The 27220-nt window shown below is 44.4% G+C and overlaps 2 protein-coding genes and 1 long non-coding RNA gene across 10 annotated transcripts in view; 1 reads left to right on the plus strand and 2 right to left on the minus strand.

Moving 5' to 3' along the window:
- Positions 1–484: 484 nt before the first annotated feature.
- LOC307200947 (beta-crystallin B3-like) lies at positions 485–13526 on the minus strand. Its single transcript, XM_079950046.1, has 6 exons — positions 13359–13526; positions 12366–12458; positions 7697–7815; positions 6051–6183; positions 5538–5680; positions 485–800 (listed from the first exon to the last, which is right to left on the minus strand). The coding sequence occupies exons 1-6, from the start codon at positions 13509–13511 to the stop codon at positions 635–637; spliced, it is 807 nt and encodes a 268-aa protein (XP_079806172.1). The 5' UTR covers positions 13512–13526; the 3' UTR covers positions 485–634.
- Positions 13527–13807: 281 nt separating this feature from the next.
- On the plus strand, positions 13808–27218 carry LOC307201155. The gene is made up of 3 exons (XR_013832595.1): positions 13808–13822; positions 16417–23961; positions 26095–27218. It is a non-coding gene; the product is annotated as an uncharacterized lncRNA (long non-coding RNA).
- KIAA1671 overlaps positions 17477–27220 on the minus strand; it is a 125690-nt gene continuing 115946 nt past the window's right edge. For all 8 annotated transcript variants that reach the window (XR_013832404.1, XR_013832405.1, XM_079949197.1 and 5 more), the window contains one exon: positions 17477–20190. The gene's annotated coding sequence lies outside the window, so the exon portion shown is untranslated. The remainder of the gene's footprint in view (positions 20191–27220) is intronic.

The following is a 27220-nucleotide window of genomic DNA, read 5'->3' on the forward strand; positions in this document are numbered from 1 at the left end:
ATACTATGTATTGGGTATGAACTTTTGCATATCTGTGTGTGTGTGTGTGTGTGTGTGTGTGTGTGTGACAAAAAAACCTCCTAAGAGACATGATGGATGGAGCTTGAGCTGATGTGAGTGCAAGGGCAAAACTGGATGAACCAATGCTAAGTACTGGCAGCCTTGCATTATGGCCTTTTTTTGGCACAAGGTGAAGACTTTGATTTCCCCATGTGTTTTAAGATCACGTGTCTTGATGGTGATATTACCTAAGAATCTGGCAGGAACCACCTTTGCTCCCAGTGAACAAGCCATAGGAACATTCAAAGCTGCCTTAGAGTGTGCCAGATTCACTTAGCCCATCGCTGTGTCCACTCTCTGTGGCCATCCCCAGCCCTGTGAACACCTGAGGTCCTTTTTAACTAATGCGGTGGAGGACTGAACAGGGGACCTGCTGCCTGCAAAGTTCTGCCATCAAGTGACAAACGAGAGGAGACACAGCAAAGAGCAGAAGCCTTGGAGGCTCAGAACTTTATTGAGAACATTAGGCTTTATTTTTATTTAGACAGCAAAACACAGCCTTTTGCCAGCACTTCAGGGAGGGGAGGGTCTCATTTCTGTTTCTTCTCCTTGACGAATGTGACTTGCTATTACTTTAGCTTTCCTCAAAGCAGCCTCTTTTGTGCCATTGCTGGTCCCGGATGCGCCGCACTGACTGGATCAAAGGTTGGCTGGCATCCCACTCATTCCAGTGGCAGTACTCACCCTTCTCAAAGACGTACTGGCGGCCACGGTACCCGGGATACTCATATCCCACCCATCTATGGAGACAGAGGGGCAAGAGAAGGAGGACCTATCAGGATAGGCTCAGCCAGGCATCCTTCCCAACACAGCTCACCGCAGTAACAACTCATTTCCAAAGATCCAAACTCATTTCCAAACTCATTTCATCCAACTCATTTCCAAAGATCCATTGAAGTCAGAACTACTGCCTTTGGGCTCTCAACAGTTCCTCTCCGAAGACAATTTACAAAATGAAATTTTCATTTACATAATAAGAGTCAACAAAACAGAGCTATATGGTAGGTTAGGTATGAAAGTTGAAAAAGCTTGGTGTAAAATATGAAAAGGATACACACACATGAAGCGTCTTTTGGGAAGTAGTTCCACAATCAGGGTATTACAGCTGAAAAGGTCTTCTCCTGTATCCCAACGAAATGTACTTCTCCTGGTGGAAGAACCTGGATCAAAGGTCCCAAGGTAAACGTGGTGGGCTGTCAGGTTCATATGGAAGAAGGCCGTGTCCCAAACGGTTTACGGCACACTTCCCCAAGCTGGTGATATTGGACTACAGTTCCCATCATCCCTGATTATCAGTTATGCTGGCTGGGACTGATGGGAAATGGAGTCATGAGAGTAGCCATGATTTATGTTAGGGGGGCAAACCTTCATTAGTTATGTATTTTTATTGATTTACCTGATCTGGGGGGCAGTGCCCCCCCTGCCCCCTGGCTACACCCATGAATGGAGTCCAGCAATGTCTGTTGGGCACTAGCTTGGAGAAAGAATGGTTTCCCTTAATAGGGAGTTAGCAACATCTTGAATTGGGTCCTGAAATTAATTAGACGTCAGCACAAGTACCAGGAAAATAAGATCATCTTGCACCAGTTTTAATTTCCAGGTGCCATTCAAAGGCAAATTCAGGCAGAATGTGTGTTAGAATTAGTTCACAGAATTAGTTCAAAAATCTCTGAACTATGCATAAAAGTAGTTCCCATGATTTCTGGTTGAACTAAACTAGGTTTGTTTCTAGTTTATCTTCAATTTCATTTCCTTACACACATTTTTACTCTCTAAGTTCGTAATTGTTGAGGGAAGTGAACTTATTGAGTTCCACTGTCTGTGTGGTTCAATGTCTTTTGAAGTATATGTCACACCAGTACAGTAGCTGCTGACATCCTGAATGCTGAATTCCCTCCCGCCCCGGAGGATCATTTAGATGAATTTAACAACATCAGCAGAGCCTACTGGATCAGGCCAAAGAGAGCTATCTAGTACAGCATCCTGTTCTCACAGTGGCCACCTAGATGCACTAAAGGGGAGAAGCCCTCAACCAGGAGCTTCTAGCAACTGGTATTCAGAAGCATCACGTGAACTCCATTTTTTCTCGAGAAAGACAGATGCCAACAACTTGAACTAAACTGGGAGCTGAACCACTTTGTTTTGTAAAGGGACAAACATGAACTGGAATTACTTTCTGTTGGGGCATGTCAAGCATGATCTAGTATTAGTTCCTTTCAAAAATGAACTTTCCAAACTCTGGTTACAATAATATAAGCTGGATTGGAGCCTGCCCTCTGCCCCCTTCCTGTGGGCTGCTATTTGCATTGGTGGGGGGCATGATTTTAAGGACATCCTCAAACTCTATTTATTTTAAAACCCAATCCTTGATTATGCTTGCATATCCTTCAGTTTTGAGCAACACATTCCAGGTCTCTGAGATTTGTTTGTGATGCAGGCTCTAATTAATTTGCTTACTATGTCTTTTTGGGTTATTTTTAGTTCATTTAAGCCACCACAAAGGCCATCTGACTGGAAAAAAGCAGGATATAAATGCTACAAAGGAATTCATTCATTTATAGATTGCTCACCCATCAGTGTCCTCTGGGTGAATTACATCTCAGTACTGGTCAAATAGTCCTTCAAGATGCTTTCCTGGGCATTTTATGGCCACCTGTGCTGCTTGTTACAGTTTTCAACTCATAGACTCACAGAATCATGGAGCTGTAGGGTTGCAAGGGACCTCAATGGCCCTATAAGCTAGGGTTACCAGAAGTCCCCGTTTCCCTGGGATAGTCCCTGCATTTGCGAATAATGTCCCTGGATTTCATCTAATATCCCCGGGAAACGCAGCAGCGGCAGTCTCAGCAGCCTGGAGCGGTTGGCTCTGGCTGGCTTCAGGAGCTGCTCAGAAATCCCCATATGATGGTGCTGCAGGGGCTCTAAGGTGCAGCTTCCGAGCTACTTCCACCTTCCCTGACCCCAGCAATTAAGCTGTGAAGGGAGGCTTCATTATGCCTACCGGAGCAGCCTCCCAACTCCTACTTGCGTGCAAGCAGGAACAGGGTGGGGATCTCTCAGGCAAGAGGAAGCTGAGGGATCCCCGCCTCCTCCTGCTTGCACACAAGTAGGAATGGGATTGGGGCTGCTCCAATGGGAAGGGAGGCATTGCGCTGCCCCAGCCACTGCCGCTGCTCTCGGCCCTCCTCTGCCTTCCATGCCTGACCCACTGAGCACCGCTTCCCCCACCACCACCACTGAAGAACCAACAACTCAGGGGCTGCCCAGGCTCATGGAGAAAGGAGATAGAAGCCTCGGAGGAAGGGAAAACATGGCGGTTGAGGTCAAGGTGGCCACCGACATTGCTGCAGCATCAACATCCTGAACATGTAGTATGTATGTATGTATGTATGTATGTATGTATGTATGTATTTATAGTGTCCCCAGATTCATTTTAAAAAAATCTGGTAACCTTACTATAAGCCAAATCCCTGCAATGCAGGAATCGCAACTAAAGAATCCCTGGCAGATGGGCATCCAACATCTGTTAAAAAAACCTCCAGTGAAGGTTCATCACCTTCTGAGGTCATCTGTCCCACTGCTGAACAACTCTACTGTCAGAAAGTTCTTCCTAATGTTTAGTCAGAATTTGAATCCAACTCTCTTCATTTTTCATTGTTCATGTCACTTTTTAATTCCCTTTTTTGTGGAATGCTTTCCCCAGGGAAAAATACCAGAGACCAATCCATTTTTATTTTCCCAGACCTTGTATATTATTGCTTTGCATTTTTTTCTGTTTTAATCTCATTTTATGCAGCACATAGAGAGCATTTGTACTGGACATCTGATTAATAAAATATATAAGACCAAAATGCCCAAAGATATTCAAGCACCCACCAGCCACTCTGGTTATAAGCATGATTGTTAATAGATCTTTCTCACTGGCCAGAGCCAACTATGTATTACATTCATTTATAATATTTGAAGCATTTTTACTGCCATCACCCCAAATTCTTTGGCTGGAAAAGACTATCAGAGTAGCTTACAAAGATCTATAATGAGAGACAGGTTTTAAGAGCAAGACCCACGCTAATAGTCTTGGCCCTTGTTCCTCACATTTCAAATAATGTGAAGATGGAGGCCAGAGACTGGGAGAGAAAGACAAAGAGCAAAAGGGGGCCTGGACAAGGTGTGTGGACAATTAAAATGAGAGCAAGTCCTGGCAGAAACATTTATGGGGGTTGCTTCAGGAACGCCAAAATGGCTCAGGAAGTTGAAGGTTGTTCCTGAAGGAAATTCTGTTCCAAATGTGTTTGAGCTGCAGTCAGTAGCTCAGAGCCACCACTTTGGAGAACCAGCTCCTCCTTCCTGCATTTTTGGGGTTTCTGTGCCTCCTGTCTGTTCTTTTCATCTTTTTTTTTGGGGGGGGGATAAGCCCACATGCCAGAATGAGCCAAAATCGATTGGATTACCTTCAGTGAGTTCCATCATTATTTATTTCATACAATTTATATTCCACTTGATTGTAAAAAAAGAAAACCCTCAAAGTGGTTTACAACAAAGATAAAACAATAAAATTGTCTATAAGAAGAATTAATAACAATTTAAGACTTTCAAAAAGTTAAAGGCTAAAAGCGGATTAAAACACTAACTTTCAACTGGGTAGGTTTGGCTAAACAAGAATGTTTTTAACAGGGCTATATCGTTCTATATCGTTTTAACAGAGATATATCATTCTAAAACGTCACAGGTTTTTTTACCTTTTTATTTGTCAAAGCGGCTGTCTTCCTACTGCCGGTTGCTGGCTGCTCTGCAGTGCCCTCTGGTGTCACCTTTCAACAACTCATTAGGACATAATGTGTCCTGTGGCTGTCAAAACCATTTCTTAGCCCTTCCTTAAGGTTAAAAACCCCTGGAAAAGACCCTGATGTTGGGAAAGATTGAGGGCACAAGGAGAAGGGGACAACAGAGGACGAGATGGTGGGACAGTGTTCTTGAAGCTAGCAACATGAGTCTGACTGCGGGAGGCAGTGGAAGTGCCTGGCATGCTCTGGTCCATGGGTTCACGAAGAGTCGGACACGACTAAACGACTAAACAACAACAAGGTTAAAAACCCTGAGTGTAGATCTGCCCCAGGTGCTAAAAAGAGTACAGTGAAGGCACCTGCCTGATATCAATAGGAAGGGAGTTCCAGAGTGTAGGTGCTGCCACACTAAAATATCCATTTCCTACAAATGTGGAATAGATATTATGCAGCCCCTGCAAGAATGCCAGATCTGCCAATTGCAGCGGTCAAGGGGGAAAAGATATGGGGCAAGCTGGTCCCAAATTGTTAAGGGCTTTATATACTAATTCTAAGGAAGCTGGTTTAGGGATTTGCTCTTCCAAGAGAAGCAACTGTGCAAAGAAGCCCCCTTCTGAAGCAGAGGCACCCCCTCCACCTTTCGCACGGGGCTACAGGATTTGCCTCCCCCCCCCCGCCCCGCTCCCTCCTTACATTCCATTCAGGGCCTTAATGCTGGCCACGCGGTCCTGGAAGCCATGAGCCCACAAGCTGGGGACGTCATCCTCCACGATCTCCATCTTCCTGCCCCCATAGCTGGTGTTTTCAAAGAGGTGGATTTTGTGGTCTGCACTGTCCTGCAATGGGAACAAGTGATGGGAGTGGGGGTGGCTGAACCACATATTCACAATGAACCACATATTCACAATGAAGAGGGAGGGGCTGTACCAGGACATTTGCTATGCATACAGAACGCAGGTGATGAGAAGGAAGCTCTCTGCCTGAGCTCCTGGAAAGCTGTTGCCAACCAGAGTGGACAGCATGGGGCTAGAAGGATAAATATCCTGAACAAACACACAGGATATGATAAAGGGAGCATGAAGCTGGCATACAAGGGCTGCCCAAGGCACTGGGGTGTCCTCCCCCAATGTAGGTCAGGACAATAACAGATACACATAATTTAGTCCATGGCCACTGCCCTTTCGTGGGCAAATATCTGTGACTTACGATCAGCAGGGGGCGAATGGAGAGGAGGCTGTCACTGCAGTGGCTGTTGGACCAGGAGTCCCAGCGAGGGTAGTCGCCCTTCTCCAACACAAACTGCTCGCCACTGAATGCCTGACGCTCAAACCCGAGCCACCTGTGGGAGGAATCAAACCTATTGTTGTTCCTCAGTCAACCTGAGAAGCTTGGCGTGTAAAGAGGTTGCTCCAAATTCAGACTACATGGCTATCACAAGCCAATATTGAATTCCTGTGCAGCATTTTCTGAATACTGTATGGAAAAGCACATGAATGTGATCTTTAGGAAGTTTGTAAATAAACCATTTTTAACTTACTAAACATGTGGTCTTTTTCTATACTGGGGAAGAGGGGAACTTTGGAAGGAACTCAGAAGGGCATATCTAACAGCCCATATTTCCTCACTTTACTTTGCTGTATATTTTGTGATTTTAAATCTCTGCTGGGTTTGTCTCATCAGAGAGTACATGCCCCAAACCTGGATGTTGGCATCCAGGAAATTATTCTTTTATATCTATTTTTTCCTTGCCAGCAAAAGGTAATTTGCTACCCATTGCCAGAATGTCTGTGTTATCAACATGTGAATGGCCCCTGTAACACTACCTCTAACTTTTGTGTATTAATTTCCCTCTGACCTAGACCCAACCATGTAAAGTTTTAACCTGATTTTGGGAATATGCAAAATTAATTGTTTCTGTTCTGATTTTAATTTTATTTTTTGTTCTTCTCTTCCTTAGTGGGTTGTGCTTTCTATAGGTAAGGAGCCCTGGGAAGTGGGCAGTGCCACATGACTCTTGGTTTTTCTGCGAGAGCCTAACATAGCCAGAACAAGACTTCTAGAAGCTGCGCTGATTGTCAATAAAGAAAACACAGGTTAAAAACAGCAGTTATCAGAATCAGTACCAATTTTATCCCCATAACTCAGACAGGAAGGCTGAGGGGCCAGGTTAATTATTGCCCAGGGGTTGGGCTAGATGACCCTTTGGGTCCCTTCCAACCAGGGCTTCTTCTTCTTCTTCTTCTTTTTTTTTTTTTTTTGCAGCTGGAACTCACCAGAACTCAGTTCCGGCATATTCAGAGCGGGTTCCATTGCCATTATTATAAGAGAACAAAGGAGGTGTTTAGGTGCCAAATAGTTCTGGCATCTATTTTTCTAGAAACTCTACAATTCTATGATTCTGGAAGTGAGTTTGTGAGGGGAGCAATTCCCTGATTTGTAGCTCAGCCTCTTAGCCAATTCACCTCTTGCTCCCTTTGGGATCACCTGGGCACAGCATTTAAAGCTTTTTTTTTTTTAAGGACACACAGCTGCCTGTAATTGGCTGCACAGAGCTGAGGAGGCCTAAGGGAGTTCACTGCAGCTTTGCAGCCCCCAGGCCTTTCCTGACTGGCACCCCCCCAACCAGAACATTGCCAGCAGTCCAGAACTAGAAAAGAGGTGCCTTCAGGGGGCAACTAGGAGCATTATACACCTCTCAAACTACTTTTACTCCTCACAAAAGCTTCTGGGATAAAACCCAAATCAAAATTGAGTGCTTTTAAAATCTAGCTTTCCTTGAGAATGCTCAGATTTCAAGACATGTGCTTCTAGCCCGGTGTGGCTCCCTGCTCTCTCCCATGCTTGGTACTCACGGGCCAGCCTCCACCTGGATGGAGCCCACTTTGTCCAACTCCTTCTCCGTCACGTTGGGGTTCTCATCCATGAGCTCACATTTCCTGCCCTGGAAATTCTCCATCTCGAAGAGGGTGACCTAGATGAGGGCACAGAAGCCAAGTGGCCCAACAGCCACCAAGGGGTAAAGAGCCTCAAAAAGGAGCATGTACTGATGGAGAAACAGTTTTGGGAGAGAAGCTATCAGCCAGCTTGTTTGCAGGGGGAGAAAAAAGCATTCCCAAATTGAGATGCCCTCCACCAAAGGTGACACAGACACTTTTAGGACAGACAAAGCTGTTTCTCTCTGTGTGGAGGAGGGAAGGCCAAAGAATGAAGACTCTCTGAATATGTTTGCAGCTTCCAGCAGCTCTTATTTTTCATTTGTATTCCACCTTTCCTCCGTGGAGCCTGAGGTGGTATGCATAGTCTTCCCGCTTCTCGTTTAATCCCCACAACCACCCTGTGAGATAGGCCTGGCTGAGTGGGGATTTGAACCCGGGTCTCCCTGGTCCAGCACTCTAACCACTGCACCACATCACAATTAAGACACAATTGTGGAGAAATTTGAAAGACTTTATTCAGGGACAACAAGGACACAACCACAGAGGCAGGGGGACAGTGTTCAAAAAGTAGCTTCTAACAAGGGGCCCAAGAAAGGTGCAGGAAAACTTTTGTTAAAGAAAGTTTTATAAGAAAAAAAACTGCTCCTTTTCCCTTATGGGGTATCCAAGTGGGTTTCCTATCAGTTGGAGAAAATAACAGAGGCCAACCAGAGTATATACAGAAGCAAAGTGGCTAGTAAGTCTGATCTTTATTAACTGTTGCAACAGGGTCCCCACTCCCCACATGCAGGAGGGAGGAGAGAACCCTGAACAATGGAACGTGAGTCCTTATACAGACTTTTGAAACTGCCCACCCTGTAGCTCAGGACCCCCCCCAAAAAACATCATACATACATCACAGAAGGAGGCGGTCTACAGCAAAAATAAATCACAGGAGGTGGTCTACAGCAGAAATCCTGTCTGCCAGGATACCTGATAATGGTCACTGATTGCACTGATTACATTACCTGGGCATTACCTGGGCAGCCAGGCTCACCCTTATACACAAATATGTGCCCTTAAGACAGGATTTGTAAGCAAAAGACAATGGGGAGCATTTCCCATTTCCTTCCTCCTTGCAGAGAAATATTTGAGGTCAATTTGGGAGAGTCAAAATGGCTTTAGGATTGCTCTCTCAGACAAATGGTATGTATGTGTTTGCCTTGTACATTTATGAACATTTAATTTATATTTGAGACCTTAGAATTCTCATAACAAAAGCCCTAGAGAAAAGAGGTGGAAGTGAAGGAGAGGTGTGTGTCGAGGAAAGTAATAGTTCAAATATGTAGCAAGTGATGGCCAGCTCTTTGAAAGACGACAAGGTCTTGAAGATATGATTGCCAGGTCTCCAGGTCTGATTTGAAGCCTCTGGGTTTGCCTGGACCCCTCCAGCTGGAGGACTTGATTCTCAGGGTGGGTGAGAGTACCTTTATCAATAAGAAAAAATATCAAGCTTCAGCTTGGCAGGAGCTGGCTGCAAATTGGGGGGGGGGGTCCCTGCCTTCCTTCACTCCCCTCTCCCAAGTAACCTCTGTTTCCTGGGCCTCCTACCATGACATCACCAGGGGCCACTCTTAGGTTTCAGGCCATCACTGGATGAAGGCAACCACCATCACCAGGCCCAGCCTGGCAGCCCTGATGCCACTGCAAGAACATTCATCCCCAACAGGCTGTACATATCTGAACACAAGAGGCTCTTCAGCAGTCGGCCCAACCATTAGACACAGTGAGGCAGCTGCCTCAAGTACAGAGTGGTCAGGAGCACCCCAGGTCCTGAGATTTCAGGTCTCTCTGTTATTGAATGTTAATGACGTTGAAATGAAACTAAGTGGTTCTAGCAATAAGGAAAAATAAGAATATGTATGAAGGGATTGATATTAGATGAAAATTTGGAGTTAGAATATGTGAGGACAAATAATTAAGGGTAAATTAAGAGGGTATGAATCTGCTGAACAAATTTTTAAATGGAATACAAAAAAGGGAGGTGTGAGGAAGTCAGGAAAATAAGTAAATGATTGCAAGATACCAGAAAGAGGGATTTTTATTTTTTTCTTCTTTTTTATTTTTATGTTAAATCTCGGTTTTTGTATTGTATTTGGATTTTTTTGTGTGTTTTTTTGTCAATTGTTTATTCTTTTTCTTCTTTTTGTTAAAAACTTAATAAATATTATTTTTTTAAAAAGAGAGAGATTTCAGGTCTCTCTGATACCCAGACGAGTTTTCCAGAGATAGGGAGCAATGCCACAGGCTCAAGAGGTCACTGGGAAGGCAGTTGAATTTAGGTATCCAAACTCTTGAAAAAGAAGAAAAGGAGCAGAAGGTGGTCTAGTATAAACCACCAGAAAGTTTACACAGACAGCCCAGAACGATGAAGTGGGCTCTAACCAGTTACGTTGTTGCAGAAACCCTTGGCTGTCTTTGCACACATGCACAGCACATGCCCACAAACACCTCCTACCACAGCCGGCTGTTGTTGGGCAGGAAAGGAGAGGCTGGGGAAAGTGTATGTGCTGGGGAGAGGGAGAAGCTATGGGGAGCCCAGTGCTTGGGAAGCAGGGAGGGCCTGAGGAAGGGATGCACCTGTGAGCACCCATACCCTGCCCTAGACAAGCGCAATGCCCTTGAGTGCAAGGTGCAAGCAGGAGGGCTGAGGAGGTGTGTGCAACTGCCAACTGCAGGCATAGGAGTAAACTCCTAGGGGCCAAGGGGTCTTTGCCCTCCCTTAAATATTTGAGGGGCTGCCCCCCCAAGTGGATAGGCATTGCCTTTCAAATGGTGTGTGTGCACTGCATCATGTGATCAATTATGGGGACGGGGCTTACACCCCCCCCAACTTTTATTCAAGTTGCCACCCCAGCTGAAAGGGCTATGGCTAGCAAGACAGTGGCCTGGCACATCCTAGCCCAGTGATATGCAGAAATGGCAACCTTGGTGAGAAGTTGGCCGCGCAGCACCCATACCCAGCTGTCATGGGAGGCAAGCGTGCTGCCCCGCCACCTGCCCTGATCCAGCTCACCAAGAGGTGCCACTTGGGCAGTGAGTCCTGCAGGAGACCCAACTAGTCCCCTGGGTTGGGAGAGCAAGGTTGCCGGTCAAAGTGCGAGAGGAGCCGATTGCCCAGCAATCCCAATTCCGGCCTGAGTCCTAAGCTACAACGCTTGCAATGTCAATGTTTTTGCACCCTTAAGGATTTTGCTCCTGGGACAACTGCCCCAACACCATGCCACCGGCAAAGGCCACAAACTACATGCTATGGAAAGGTAATCACATCACTCCTTGCATGTTTGCTGGTACATGGAGGTCGGGCTGTGCTCAGACTTGCTCTTGGCAAGCAAAAGATTTGTTGGAGAAGTCAAGAGTGCCAGCTTCTGTCTAAATCTAGAACAACCAGCTTTGAAAAAAATACAGTGGTACCTCGGGTTAAGTACTTAATTCGTTCCGAAGGTCCGTACTTAACCTGAAACTGTACTTAACCTGAAGCACCACTTTAGCTAATGGAGCCTCCCGCTGCTGCCGTGCCACTGGAGCCCGATTTCTCTTCTCATCCTGAAGCAAATTTCTTAACCTGAAGCACTATTTCTGGGTAAGCAGAGTCTGTAACCTGAAGCGTATGTAACCTGAGGTACCACTGGTATCTGCTTCTAGTAAAACATGCACCATGTATTGTTACATGCCCCCTATTCAATCTCTGAGCAGTGAGAGAATTCAGGAGTTCCAGGAGCTTACCTAGTTGCATTCCTTGGAATGAAGGTCAATGGAGACTGTGGCGTACAGTTTCTGGGTCATGTGGCCAGCATAACTAAGCCGCTTCTGGCAAACCAGAGCAGCGCACGGAAACACCGTTTACCTTCCCACTGCAGCGGTACCTATTTATCTACTTGCACTTTGACGTGCTTTCGAACTGCTAGGTTGGCAGGAGCAGGGACTGAGCAATGGGAGCTCACCCCGTCACGGGGATTCAAACTGCCGACCTTCTGATCGAAAAGTCCTAGGCTCTGTGGTTTAACCCACAGCACCACCTGCATTGACATTATTTACACATTATTTACAACATGAGCATAAATGGATGGACTCACAGCATTAAAACTCCCAAGGATCTTGTTTCTCCATTAGTCAAGTCACAGTTTGGGATCCAGCACAGAGCAAGCAGGCCTCTGGGTCTCTGGCTTCCAGCCTGTTTTCAGCTCAAAACTTACTCTCTCTCCTGGCTACTGTTCTCTTACTTAACAGTTAGGTGAGAGGGGTGGAGGAAAGGGCCCCACATCTGCCTGGAGGGCCCCATCATTTAGTTGTTGCCCTTGCTACCTAGCTCTTTTGGGGGGTGTGCCATTGAGGACACTTAAGTAGCCAGCTAAGCTTCTTGTTTCACAGAGAAACATGTCTGAACAGCTCAGCAATATAACCCTTTATTTCTACCCTCACTGGGTACAGGACCCCAAGAAGGGGCTCAGGGCATCATCCAGACTGACTGCCCAAACCTGCAACAGTATAAAATCTTCAGGGGCTTTGTGGGACAGGGAAGGGATGAATTCAACACTTGCCATACCTTGTAATTTGGCCCCATTTCCTCTGGGCTCTCCGCAGCTGCCATCTCCTCCATAGGGGTCTGTTGTTCAGTCATGGTGTCTGCAATCAAACCCTGTCCCGCCCCCATCCCCGTGCAAGTTAGAGATGGTTATTGCTCCAAGGAGGAAAATCCTCTCTGCCAAAGATTTCTGCCAGGCTTTCTGCCAGAGAGCATGAGAATGAAGAGATCATCATCTGCATAAGGAGACTCCCTGTTTCCAGGGACTCTGGGAGATTGACCTGCAAAGAACTGGCCAAAGTAAGGCAGTGGTCATTCCTACTTTATTGTCTAGCTTTAAGACCAAAAGGGCAGGAGAGCTTTGGGGAGGAACCTATTTGTGATGGAGGCAACTGTCAACTTCATTGGACTGGAGACAGGGGACACAGGGGTGGAGAGTAAACACATCCCACACCCAGCTGGTCTTTTTCTCATTCCTTATTACTGGTGAAGCTGGTTGACCCTTAGGATTCCTTCCAACACTGCAATTCTAAGCTTCAGGGAGGCAGAGACACATGGAAGGTTCTCCTCCAAGAGTGCATGGCTCAAAGCTCTGCACCTCAAGGAACTGCAGAGCAGCACACTGCATTTTTGCTGCTACAGATCAACCCTGTAAGATTCCTCTCAGCACTCTGCCCACCCACTGACCCACAATGAGTTGTAGTTCAAGACACCACCTCACTTGCAGCTTCCTTCAGGTTTCAGTCTTGGAATTCCACTGCCTGGTGTTCCAGTTCCCCACCCTCCCAAGGCCCTCCGCAACATCTCCCTGGCCTTCCCTCACTGCTGTCGCTGGTACAAAGACAGATGCCGTTACATACAACTTACTGTCTTTAGGTCTCATCTACCTCTTTTTTTGGCTGTGGGGGGATAACATGGATCAAAAGGGGGGATGACATTCAAAAGCTTTTGCTGGAGGTAGGGAAGCGCTATGCGAAGGACTCCAGGGTAACCATGTGTCTGGTGAGGACATACCTCCTTTTCCAGATGCTGTTGGAAACTCTGACAGGCAGGCAGGCAGGCAGGCAGAGGAAGCAGGCGCCTATTTATGCGCTTGCCTCTGAGCGCAGCCCTGGCTTTTGAGGGGTGCTGAGGCAGCAGCAACTCCATCCAGCAGACCCCACCCATTGCCTTTCACTTCAATATTGAGGGCTCCACTCCACAATACGGAGCCATTATGCAGAGGCCTCCCAGCTGACGGTTTGGAGAAGATTAACAGCCTGCCTGCGAGTCAGCCCATCAGCATGTTGGCACTGCTCCTTGCCAGAACTTTACAGAAGTTCTGGGTCAGCAGCTTTCCAACCCCAAACCAAAGCCCTTTCAGCAGCAGCAGACACTCATGCCGTATGTCCCAGGCCAGGGAGATGTTGCGGAGGGCCTTTCCATTGAAAGGAGCAAGAATTCTGTGCCTCCAGTCTCAGGTTGCTGGACTTTAAAAGGCAGGCTCATTTTCCACTTTAAGTGGAAACTGAAAAGACTCAACTTAAGAACTACCGTCCCATCTCACTCCTAAATGTGGATTACAAAATTTTTGCAGACATTTTGGCAAGTAGATTTAAAAAAGTATTAAACGAAGTAATTCACAAGGATCAGGCAGGCTTTCTCCCAGGAAGACATTTGTCTGACAACACTAGGAATATTATTGACATTTTGGAACTTTTGCAAACCAACATCAATACAAAATCAGTGTTAATTTTTGTTGATGCGGAGAAGGCCTTTGATAACATTTCTTCGAGGTTTATGAAGAAAAATTTGGAAGGGATGGGAGTGGGACGGGGGTTTGAAAATGGAATAGAGGCAATTTATTCAGAGCAGAAAGCTAAACTGATAGTAAACAATGTGGTGACAGAAGAGTTTAAAATTGAAAAAGGAACACGACAAGGTTGCCCCCTATCCCCTCTATTATTTATTTCTGTTCTGGAGGTGCTTTTGAACATGATTAGGGAAGACCGGTTGGTACAAGGAATACAGGTCGGAGTGAAACAATTTAAATTGAAAGCTTTTGCAGATGATTTGGTTTTAACACTACAGGAGCCAGAATCTAGTACGAAGAGAGTGTTAGAATTAATTTATGAATTTGGTCGGGTAGCGGGGTTCAAATTGAATAAGCAAAAAACCAAGGTTTTGGAGAAAAATTTGACACCTTTGGAAATAGATGGGTTTCAGAAAGAGACAGAATTAAATGTTGTTAAAAAGGTAAAATACCTAGGGGTAAACCTGTCTGCTAAAAATTTGAATCTATTTAAAGATAATTATGAAAAATGCTGGTCAGAAATTAAGAAAGATTTAGAGATCTGGTCAAGATTGAAACTCTCCTTGTTGGGTCGAATTGCAGCTATAAAGATGAATGTATTGCCGAAGATGTTATTTTTGTTTCAGACCCTACAGATCGTGGACAGAGTGGAGTGTTTTGGGAAGTGGCAGAAAGATATTTCTAGGTTTGTCTGGCAGGGCAAAAAGCCCCGAATAAAATTTAAAATATTAACGGATGCAAAAGAGAGAGGGGGGTTTGCCCTGCCAGATTTAAGGTTATATTATGAAGCTGCGGCTTTCTGCTGGATGAAAGATTGGTTACTCCTTGAGAACACTGATGTCCTAGATCTGGAAGGGTACAATAACGCTTTTGGATGGCATGCATACTTGTGGTACGACAAGGTAAAGGTTCATAAAATGTTTAAAAACCATATTGTCAGGAAAGCCATATTTATGGTCTGGACAAAATACAAAGACTTATTAGAAGGTAAGACCCCGAGGTGGTTATCACCAGCGGAGGCCAAGGTTCGAAAAAAACCCAATATGGAGGCCGGATGGCCGAAATACTGGGAAATAATAGAAAAAATTGGAGACAACTGGAGGCTGCAGAGCTTTGAAAAATTAAAGAATAGGGTGCAAGACTGGTTTCATTATGCTGAAATTCAAGAGGTTTTTAAGTCGGACAAAAAAATAGGATTCCAGGTGGAAAAATCGAAATTAGAGACAGAACTGTTAGAACCTAAGACCAAGGTACTTTCGAGAATGTATAACTTGCTGCTTAAATGGAACACCCAGGATGAGATAGTCAAATCAGCCATGATAAAATGGGCTCAGGATATTGGGTACAACATTATGTTAGATGACTGGGAAAGGTTATGGACCACTGGAATGAAATTCACGGCATGTAATGCCTTGAAGGAAAATATTATGAAAATGATATATAGGTGGTACATGACCCCAGTCAAACTTGCAAAAATATATCATCGGTCTGATAATAAATGTTGGAAATGTAAGGAGGCTGAAGGGACATTCTTTCACCTTTGGTGGACTTGTCCAAAAGTGAAGGCCTTCTGGGAAATGATCTATAATGAGTTAAAAAAGGTGTTTAGGTACACCTTTCCTAAGAAACCAGAGGCCTTCCTCCTGGGCATTGTGGACCAAAAGGTGTTAATGAAGGATAGAACTCTTTTTATGTATGCAACCACAGCAGCAAGAATACTCATTGCAAAATATTGGAAGATACAAGACCTTCCCACGCTGGAAGAGTGGCAGACGCAGTTGATGGACTATATGGAACTGGCCGAAATGACGGGCAGAATCCGAGATTTGGGAGAAGAAACAACGGAAGAGGACTGGAAAAAATTTAAGGACTATTTACAAAAACATTATAAGTTGTATGAATGTTAAGAATCTGCACGATTTGGAAATTCTAGCTCCTGCAACTAGATTGGGAAAATAGAAGATTAAGTTATAAGTACGAAAAAGTTGAAATTTAAAGTTAATTTATGTATTACTTTAAGGTATTAATAATTGACAAAAAGTACTTTAAATTTAGAAGTAAAATATTTTGAAAGATATAAATAAGATACGAAACAAGGTAATAATTTGCTGATATGTTTATTGTAAAGAATGCAGGGTGAGGGAGATGTGGGGAAGTCCAGTTAGCAACGTAAAAATGCATTTTGAAAGTTGGATTGTTTTTCCTTTTCTTCTTTTTTGTTTGTTCTTTTTTTGTAAATTGAAAACGTAATAAAAATTTTATTTAAAAAAAAAAAAAAAGGCAGGCTCATGAGAATCCTCATCCAGGTTATTAAAACTACGTGTTTATTCTAGTGAGTGAAAGTGATTTGAACCAGCAATGTAAGGAGGATATTGACAAGCTGGAACATGTGCAGAGAAGGGAAACCAAGATGATTAAGGGTCTGGAAATCAAGCCTTATGAGTTGAAGGAGTTGGGTATATTTAGCCTGGATGAAAGGAGTTATGATTGTTATCTTCAAATATCTTAAGGGCTATCACACAAAAGATGGAGCAAAGCTTGTTTTCTCCTGCTCTGGAGGGTAGGATTCGAAACAATGGCTTCAAGTTCAAGAAAGGAGATTCCAGCTAAACATCAGGCAAGGTCTCCCTTGGGAGGTTGTGGACTCTCCTTCCTTGGAGGTTTTTAAGCAGAGGTTGCACGGCCATCTGTCATAGCTGTTTTAGTTGCACTGCAGAGGGTTGGACTAGATGGCCCTTTGTGTTCCGTCCAACTGTACAATTCTATGATTTATGAATTTTGCTCTGTCTGTTTTGCATGTCTATGCATCTTCCTCTAGGTGCCAACCAGCTTAGCTTCAGCAAAGTGGTGAACACATCACAACACTCATTCAGATCATTCTCTGAAGCCAGCAACTTGTGGTCTTGCAACATGTGTGGAATTGTTTTGCTATGCTTCATAGCAGCCATCATCTGGTAGGATGCAAGGGTTGGAACTGGGACCCAAGCTGCCCGAAAATGGTATAGCTGCCACCTCAGGAGTAAGAAAGGGCCCTGCCAAACTCCCATCTCTAGTCTTCTCTCCTTTCCAAACTATATGTATAGGAGGGGGGGGGAGAAGGCAGAGATGCTGGGGCCCTTCTTCAGCTACCTGTTCCCTCTTTCTGGCTACCTCAGAGAGACAGCAAGCAAGGCTGCTGCAGGTGAACAACCCTTGCCCCCCCCCCCCATCCTGTTCTGAGAGAGTAACATTTAAAAACAGACTGTGGAGTCTTCTATGGGGGAGGAAAAGGGGAAGGAAAACCTTCTGCTTCAATAAATGTGAATAGTTTAAAAGAAAAATGAAAGATGGACATGCAAAGTCATTCTGAATGCCGTTTTTAATCAGATATAGTTGTCCAAACATTTCTTAGTAGTAAAACTACTAAAATACAGAATTTCAGTGCCTTGCACAAGCACAAAAGAGAACCCGTGTGTGTACAGATTCAGAGGGATTTGCCCTGATGCCACCTTAATTCCGCTCCTTTGTGCAGGGCCAGCTCCCCAGGGAATCCAGGCATTGCATAGATTCCAACAAACCCCCTGCCTCCCCCCCCCCACATGAAAGAGATGCTGTGGATGCCCCAAACTTTGCTGCAGGCCCTCACATCCCAGCAAAAGGTTTCTGCTAGGCTGGGAAGGAGTCTGTAGGATGTGTGTGTGTGTGTCTGTGTGCATACTCAGTGCAATTTAAGGAAAGGCTTCTAGCACACATTAGAGTCACAGGTGGAAATCAAACCAAATGAGAACACCAGGACAAAATCAACTGATTTTTTTTTTTTTTAAGCGAAGCAAATGGGAAGATTGTCAGCACCTTCAGGGGCATTTTGGTGCTAATCACGTTTGCCACTACAGCACAGCCAACCCACCTAGCAAACAAAACAAACAGACTAGGACCAAACCAAAATATCCTGAGTCTTAGGGAGTGGCAAGGTCTGGGGGAAAATCTATACCCACAGCTACTTGAAAAGGAGGGGCATTGTGACAGCATCTCTCTAATCCCCTTCCCAAACCATGCCAACTGGGTCTTCCCTGTGGGCTGGGAGTGGGGTGAGGATGCTGCTAAGCAGCACCGAGGACCCCAGGATACATCCTTAGTGGTGCTCAGAGCAGAATATATTATGTTTTCCTATGGCAAAATATTGCTGCTATTTCTGCTCTGAGAGGAACCCATGGGAGGTGTCTGGTTTAATAGGGGCAGATCCCCAGGGGACGTACAAAGGTTATTCTGCCTCATCCCAAGGAAGAAGGTGCTCCATCCCAGGCACAGCCACTTAGCTGAGGAATGGTCTCCTGAAAGGGAGGGGCTGATTGGGAGACAGCACCATTTGCATGGGGCTTGGGCATAAGCCGAAGACTGCAAAACCCACGAGGGGCAGGGCAGGGAAGAGCAGAAAAAGCCAATTGCGTAAGGAATTGGCACAAAGGTTACAAATGTCTGAAAGCCCACAAGGGCAAATTGGGGATGCTCATCTTTAGGGTTAGGCCTAGATCAGTGGGACACGTCCCCTGCCCGTTCCTAAGGGCCAGTGCAGATGCATTTTTGTACTCCCAACAGGGCTGTGAACTTGTGAGACACTACTCAGCAGTGAAATCTTCTGCCCACCACAGATCGTGTGTGCATGTCTATGGAGGACATCTGTGCAATGCAATAGAAATCTGTCTAATTCTGTGACAATATAAACTTTAATTTTCTGAAAATAGAACATTTCTGGGAAGAGCACTTAGGGGTAATGCTATTTTCTTAACATCCAAAGAAGGAATCCCAAACATGGGGGCTTTGGGTAAGGAAACAACAACAGCAACAGAGAAACCTCACTATGGAATAAAGAATCTTGCAGATCCTTCATGGGAACTTGTTCAGGTAAAGAGGCTTCCTAGATGGCAAAAGCAGAGACTCAGCAATGGAAAAGAGGAAGGAAGGGGCTTTGCAGGGTCATAATTCACCTGCCCCCCCCCCCCCGTACATTCGCAAGAATGAGCGACCCTGGATTTCTTTTGACAGATTGTGACAAGGTAAAAAGGCTTCTTAGAGTCTGTCTCCAAGAACGCTTGGAGACCACAGGCAGGGACCCTAAGCTCCTTCACTGATCCATCCAAGTTTGACATTTGTGGAAAAATAGGTACATACTTCTGCAACTGAACTTTTGAAATAATCAGAGGAATATAAACTATTTATTTACCCCTTTATTTACAGAAAGAAAAAACTTAAACTTCCAGCAAGAGAACCCAGCAGGGTTTCTACACAGCCCTGATACTGGCAAGGTGAGACTTCCCTTCTTTTTTCAGTAAATAGTGAGGGGTGGGGAACCACCCCTCAGATTATTTACAACTATTTTAATGAGGACTGTCTGATGTTATTGCTTTATCCCTCTAGAAATGGGATGCTCATTACTCTGTGTGCTGACAAAACACACACACATACTATCTCACTTAAACAATAAAATCTCCTTTGATCCTAAAAAAGAAAGAAAGAGTATATATCACATTGTCTTGGCGGAACTGATGATCCACAACGTTAATACCAGCCAATCAAAATTTTCTTAAAAAATAATCAGTCAAATTTCCTCTTTCAATATGGCAGTAAACATAATCTGTTTCTTCCTCTTTCCATTTTCCATCCTCAGACAGCAACAAGTCTTTTTGCAAGAGACCAGCCTATAAGTTCATCTGCTACAACATCCTCTCTTTGTTCATAAGCCAACAAAGAGCAGGTTGGTGTGCCCCATTCCCCAGCCAGAAGGCCAGTGTGTCAGGCACAGCACCGCCCCCCCCCCGGCAGCTGGAGTGGGGGGGTCAGCTCTGCAGCACAACTAGGAGACCATAACAGCCACAGCTGCGGAGGGGCGGAATGGATCCTGAGGAGTTGGACAGCCTTCTGCATCAGGCCCACCATGGAATATGGAGAAATTCTTCACATCAGATGGAAAGGCACTGCGCACACAGCAGTCAGGGCGGGAAGCAGCAGCAGCAGCAGGGGAGAGGGGCGTGAGCAAGTTAAGGCTTCTTCTGTCTTCCAAGTCATCCGGACTTCCACCTGGAAAGTTGGGGGAGAAACACTATTTCATATCTGCTGGTGGAACAAGGCCTTCTTCACACAGTGCATAGTTAAACTGTGGAACTCTCACGGACAGGAGGCAGCGATGGCCACCAAGTTGGATGGCTGTCAATGGCTTCCAGCCACAGTGGCTCTGCTCTGCCTTCTGAATCCCAGCTGCTGGAAAACGCAGGCAGGCAAGGGCTGCTGCGTTCGTAGGAGCAGTCTCATTAGGGTCTAACTTAACCCGTGGGGAGAAATTGTTGCTCAGTGACGGAACACATGTTTTGCACGCAGAGAGCTTCAGATTTATTCCTTCGCATCTCTATTAAAATAAGAGCAGGTGGCTGGTAATGGAGAAGAACTTTCTTTGCCACAGACTCTGGAGAGCCCCTGCAAGCCAAAGGAGGCCATGCTTTCATTTATTATTATTATTATTATTATTATTATTATTATTATTATTATTATTATTATCATAATCAATAAATTATTACTATTATTACTATTATTATTGTTCAGCTGCTAACAACCCTCTTCAAATTCCTGATAGCCATCTTCAAATATCTCAAGGGCTGTTACAGGGAAGATGGAGCAAGCTTGTTTTCTCCTGCTCTGGAGGGCAGGACCTGAACCAATGGATTCAAGTTACAAGAAAGGAGATTCAGACTAAACATCAGAAAAAACTTTTTGACAGTAAGAGCTGTTCAACTGTGGAACAGTCTCCTTTGGGTGGCCTCTCCTTCCTTGGAGGTTTTTAAGCAGAAGTTGGATGGTCCTTTGTCACGGCTGTTTTAGTTGAGATTCCTGCATTGCAGGGGTTGGACTAGATGATTCTTGAGGTCTGTTCCAAATCTACAATTCTAGGATTCTACAAGTAACTTGCGTCTGCTAATTCCAACAGGCAAGAGGGGCCCATTTCACCACTTGAAGCAAAATGGGAATTTCTCCCTCCTTCCCCCTCCCCACCCCATCCCTTCCCTTCCACCGCAGGAGCCTTGGTGTCAGGGAACTGCCATCAGCTCAGAGGCGGGAGGTGGAAGGGCAGTTGGGAGCCGCCACAGATTGTGAGAAGCAGCTTGTCCTCCGAGGAGGAGCGAAGCCATGCCTCCAGTGGGGAAAGGGATGCAGGGCTTGGAAGATGCAAGGGAGAGCCGCAACACTGAACCTGAGCAAAGCGGGGGGGAGGCAGGTCCCCCCTTGCCCAGGGGAGGCGTAGGATGGGGGTCAAAAAACTGCTCTGCTGGGGAAAGTTTAAGGACTGCCCACTCCCAGATTCTGCTAGTCGATCTGCATTGTGAACGTTTTGGACAGATAATAAAGCCTTGGAAAGACACCAACAGGAAGTCTTGCCTGTTTGCTCTTGAGCAACCAGGCCGGCATTTATAACACTTGGCATTTGCAAAGCGTTGCTGATGTGTTTCTCTGCCTGCAGACAGGGAAGCCGAGTGGTGGCCCCTCCTGCTGGAACACCCCCTCTCACCAGTGAGAGGGAGACATTCTGGGAGCAGGAGAAGCAGTGGGGCAGGTGGAGAACCACCTCTTGCATTTCCGCTGCCTGAGCCGGGTGCTTCTCCTTGCCTCATAGGTGGGCCAGCTTTGTCAATTAGGGAGGCAAAAAGTTTTCCCATTTATAATGTTTCCAGAAACTTACAGACTTACACATTAAATATCTGGGGGGTATGACTGACAGCTAAAAACAATAGACTTTAAAATATATTTCAAGACAATTACATAAATACTTGGAAAGAAATACAGTGGTACCTCGGTTTTTGAACAGCTTAGTTCCTGAACAACTTGGAACTTGAACGCTGCTTATCATTCAAGTGTTCTTACAAAAGTCAGTGCTCTGGTTTGAGAACTTTGTTTCGGAAGCCGAACATGCTCCTGAACTTCCGTTTTCACTGTTGAGCTGCTAATTTGCATTGCCCCATTGTAATCAAAGCCTTTTTCCTCCCATTTTCACTGTTGCGCTGCTAATTTGCACCCCCCATTGTAATCAAAGCCTTCCCTTTCCAATTGCAGTGTTCTGAGGTGATATTTGGAGCTTACATTTGGTGCTTTTGTTTTTGCTATTTTTTGCATTTTTGTTTGTGTGGCTTTTTCGTTTGTGTGGCTTTTTGCATTTTTGTTTGTGTGGCTTGTTCTTCATTTTATTATTGATTGATTGATTGATTGTGTGACTGCAGAAATGGATAAAAGCCCCCCATCCAAACATTGACTATCATCAGTGCAGGTAAGAAAAAAAATAATTTTAATTTTTATCATCTACAATACTTATTTTATAGTATAGTACATTGATTATTGCTTTCATTTTATGGATCAATAGTTTCGTTAGATAGTAAAATTCATGTTAAATTGCTGTTTTAGGGGTTGTTTTTACAAGTCTGGAACGGATTAATCCATTTTGCATTACTTTCTATGGGAAAGCGAGTCTTGGTTTTGGAATGCTTTGATTTTGGAACAGACTTCTGGAACAGATTAAGTTTGAGAACCAAGGTACCACTATAAAAAGAAATTTAGAGATTTCGGGTAGGATGAATTTATCTTTTTGGAGAAGAATATGAGTGATACTGGTGATTGGAAGTACAGGACACTTCAAGGAATGGCAAAAAGTTATTTCTAGATTTATCTGGCAGGGAACGAAACCAAGGATAAAACATAAATTGTTAACAGATGCTAAAGAGAGAGGAGGCTTCGCCCTGCCAGATTTTAAATTATATTATGAAGCATCCTGCAGTTGCTGGATCTGGGAATGGATAACATTGGAAAAAGAACGACTGGCTTACCTGAGGTGTAGATTTATGAAATGGGGACGCTGGGGAGAGTGGATTGGGTATTTCCTCTCACATGACCTCAGGCAAGAGCAAAGACTTGTGGGAGGCAGGCATTTCCTCAGTTTTTCGGATTTGCCAAGCAGTAACGTTCACCAATGCACCAGAAACAATAATAGCAGCCTGCCTCCCTTCCTGGCTCATAAATCAATAAAAATAGAAGCAACAGAGTCAATAGTACCCCTCCTAAAGGAAAAAAATCAGTGCGACTGTAGACGATCATAGGGAGGGTTCCACTGTCCCCAGCATCCCCAATTCATAAATCTATACTTCAGGTAAGCCAATCATTCTATTTATTTCATGGGACGCTGGGAACAGTGGATTGGGACATACCACAGCACTTCCCAATCTGGCTTACACACTGACTACAAAACTTGGTATACACTGTATGGCCAAAAGCCGCCTCAGCTGAAGACATTTAGTTTAACTTACAATGCCTAGTGAAAGTGGAAGGAGGAGACCAAGTGGCTGCCCTACAAATCTCTAGTAAAGTGGCATCAGCCATAAAGGCAGCAGAAGTCGAGGCTGAACCAGAGGACTGAGCAAAATATGAGATGGGTGGGGCAATTTCATAGTATCATAAACTAAGGAAATGCCCGCCCTAATCCCTCTAGCTAAGGAAACTGTAGTGCCCTTTGCTCCTAAGGTGGAAGGATGAAAAGACACAAACAAAGAATTAGTGTATATACACTTTTAAGGCTCTGCGGACATCCAAAGAGTGCCAAGCCTTTTCCAACGCATGTTTTGGATCAGCACAAAAAGTCAGGAGAATGAGTTCCTGTCGAATGTGGAATTTTGTAAGATCTTTTGGTAGAAAGGAGGGATCTTCCACCTTCTCCTAATGGTAGATGCATAAATGCTTTGCTACCGACAAGGCTGACAGTTCTGAAACTCATCTCACCTGAGGTATCGTAACCAAAAATAGGATTTCAAAAGAAAGGTTCTTTTTTTTTTTTTGAATAATATTTATTCAGGTTTTAAAACATTGCAACGTAAAAAACAGAAAACACAATACAAAAAAAAACAAAAACGAAACATTTCCATGAAAAAATGCAAAAAATAGAAAGAGCAAAAAAAAAACAGATAAAAAGGGAAAAAAAATAAAAAATACATACAATCAAAACAGAAAAAAACCAAGTTAAACCTTTACATACTTTTTTTCTATGACTTATTTCCTTGACCTCCTCACACCTCCCCTCTTTGTTTTCTAGTTCAAATAGATATTTCAGCAAATCCTTCATCTTTATTTTTATCCTAATAATTTATCTTAATATACTGTAATTTTCCATTCTCTCTTTCACCAATTAGCCATCCACTTTTACTTTATTTAATCTTATTTCTCATTAAAACTGATATATTTAAACCTATTCTCTTAAGACATTTCCCCTAGGGTCATAAAAATTCCATTCCACGATTTCTCCATCTCTCATTAAAAGCATTTTTTTTTAAAGAAAAAGAAAAAGAAAAAAAGAAAAAAAGAAAAATAATTCTCAATATATACACTTTAAATTCCCAGTTTTCTTTCACCATCTCCCCTCCCTGGTCTCGGCCCCTGCCAACAGTTCCATCGGCTTACAACAGTCCATCAACCTGGAGATCTCAAATCCGGGCCTCTTAAGTCTTTTTCATGTCCCATCTGCCAATCTTCTTGATAATCTTTAATAATAAGAAACAGTTCTCGGGGGAGCTCCAACCCAACGATGGTCATATTCCTTCTTATCAGGTCTGCCAGATTTCCATAATTAAAAATAGGGCCCATAAAGTATTCCCAATCTTGTTTCACACTTCTTCCGAGTCCAAAGGCCCCAGAAACTTCGGTCCCCTCCTGGCTCAAATTCATATCCCAAAAGTCATTTGATCCCCACATAGGGTGATCTCTCCACTTTTCATTTTCCAAATCAAGCCAGGCTCCCATCTCCAAAAACTGGCTTCTCCTAATTACAGTCATGTAAGGCCTAAACTTGTAATCCTCCAATTTTCTCTGTAGGGTTAAAGCTCCCCCTTGCATCACTTTGACAACAACTTTCTCCTTCTCTGCTTCTTCAATTTGTTCAATGGAGAAAGATTCTTGTGCCAGATTCTTGTCGACTTCTTTACTGATGCCTACTTTTGTTCCCAAAATATCAACGCTGATAGCCATGGCATCTATCTGTTCATGCAGCTTTCCCAACAGATAAAATGTCCTATTCAATTCAAGCGTGACCTTTTTCTCCGCCGACATCCTTGAAATGTCCAAGGTCAAAGCTAATTTCTCAGAGTTTTTATCTTTCCAGCTGCATTCTTATGACCATGTCCCCAAACTCCTTCTAGCAGAAAGCAGTCTATCAATCCTTCCAGCACAGTCCCAAAAGTCTCAAAAGTAAATTAATAACAATTCCAGTTACCTTTCCTTCTTTTTAGACGCAAAAATGGACAATGGAGACAAAGTCTTTCTTTGTATCTTAACAGCTAGCTGTCAAATTTGACAGCTGTCAAACCTTTCTATTCACCGTTGATGGGCTCCTCACGGACCTCTCCTGGGTTTGGAGACGTGACGCTTCAGTTCCTAAATTTTACCTTCTCCAGCAGGCTTCCCCTGCTTCCAAAGGGAGTGTAGGTAATAGTTTCAATCAGTGAAGTTTTAATCCTTTACGTAGAGCTTTCCAAGACCTTAGTTAACAAACTCTTTGCTTCAGTCTATTTACAAAAGGGGGAGGTGGACTTCCTGTTTAGACCTTCCCCCGTTCCTTGCCAAATTAAATTGTTTTAAAAACCTAATTTCCCGTTCTACTCACGGGTTGTTGTTTGAAATCCAATTGTCCACAAGAAAAAGTCAGCGCTCTCCGGCAACGACTGGGCGGCTTCACTCCGTAAAAATAGTGGTCGATTCAAAACACCGCGCCGCTCACCCCACGTCGTTTCGAAGCCCCCCAAAAGGGGTTTCCCATGTTTCCAGGCTTCCTCCGCCTGGGATTTTTAAGGGGTCTCCGCCTTCGCCGCGGCGGCAATACCCAAATTTCACGGAGTGTGTTCCTCTTAGTCAGAGGAATTCCACCATTGCCGATGGCGCTAACCCGGAAGTCCCAAAAGAAAGGTTATTTAAGGAAATTTGGCATAGTGGTTCAAATGGAGGCCGCTGCAGTGCTGACAGAACAGAATGCAAGTTCCATGATGGAAAACGGTACTCACTGGGGGATGCTGTAACATAGTTCCTTTGAGGAAACATTTGATTAGCAACGTTCTGTGACAGCGAAGAACAGCCAGCAGAACTTAAAGTCGAAGAAATGGTGGAAAGGTGACATTTTAAAGTATTAGGCCATAGACCATTTTGCAGACCATGTTGGAGATAGTGGAGAACTCTGTGTGGCCACAGCTTTACACTAGGAGGTAAAGGCTGACCATGTTGATTGATAAATACATCTTGCGGATGGACATCTGGAAGCTAGAATGGTGGAGATAACAATCTCATCCAGACCACGATATTTCAGTCTATAGCGCTCAAACACCATGCAGTCAGGTTCTACCATTGTAGGATTGGATAAGTCAATGGTTCCTGGCGAAGTAAATTGGAAGTAAATACAGGAAGATGAAATGGTGGTGCCACTGAAAGCCTGAATCTCTGACAGCCAAGGTCTGCGGGGCCAGAATGGTGCAACAAGACCCACCTGAGCTGTTCCCAACCTGATCTTTCAGAGGACTCTCGGAATGATAGCTTGAGGAGGGAAGGCATATAATAATTCCTTCGGCCATGGTGTCATTAGGGCATCCCAGGTGTCTGCTTGGTTGTCTTTGAACCTGCTAAAGTAATGGGGTAGCTGACAGTTTAGCTTGTGAGCAAAGAGATTGACTTGTAGAGGACCCCAGCATTGTTCAATCTGAAGAAACTCCTGTTCATTCAGTATCCATTCCCCTTGATTTACCTGGGATCTGCTCAATCAAACTGTTTGCCGTCACCGGTGGCAAGATCTGCCGTGAGGCTGAGGAGTTGACTCTCAGCCCAACTGAAGAGAAGAGCCATCTCTTTCTGGAGAGATTCCAAATAGGTCTCTCCTTAATGAGATATGTGGACTTTTGTTGTTGAGTTGTCTGTTCAAAGTGATGGAGTTGAAGACGAGAGAAGCAAACAATTGCCAGTCTGGCTGCTCTCAACTCTAGCAATTGATGGAGTAAGTGGCCTTCGGAGGCATTGAGTGTAGAGAGATTAAACCTTGTAAACATGG

This window comes from Podarcis cretensis (assembly GCF_951804945.1).
Source record: "Podarcis cretensis genome assembly, chromosome: 13".
In the NCBI taxonomy this organism is placed as follows: domain Eukaryota; kingdom Metazoa; phylum Chordata; class Lepidosauria; order Squamata; family Lacertidae; genus Podarcis; species Podarcis cretensis.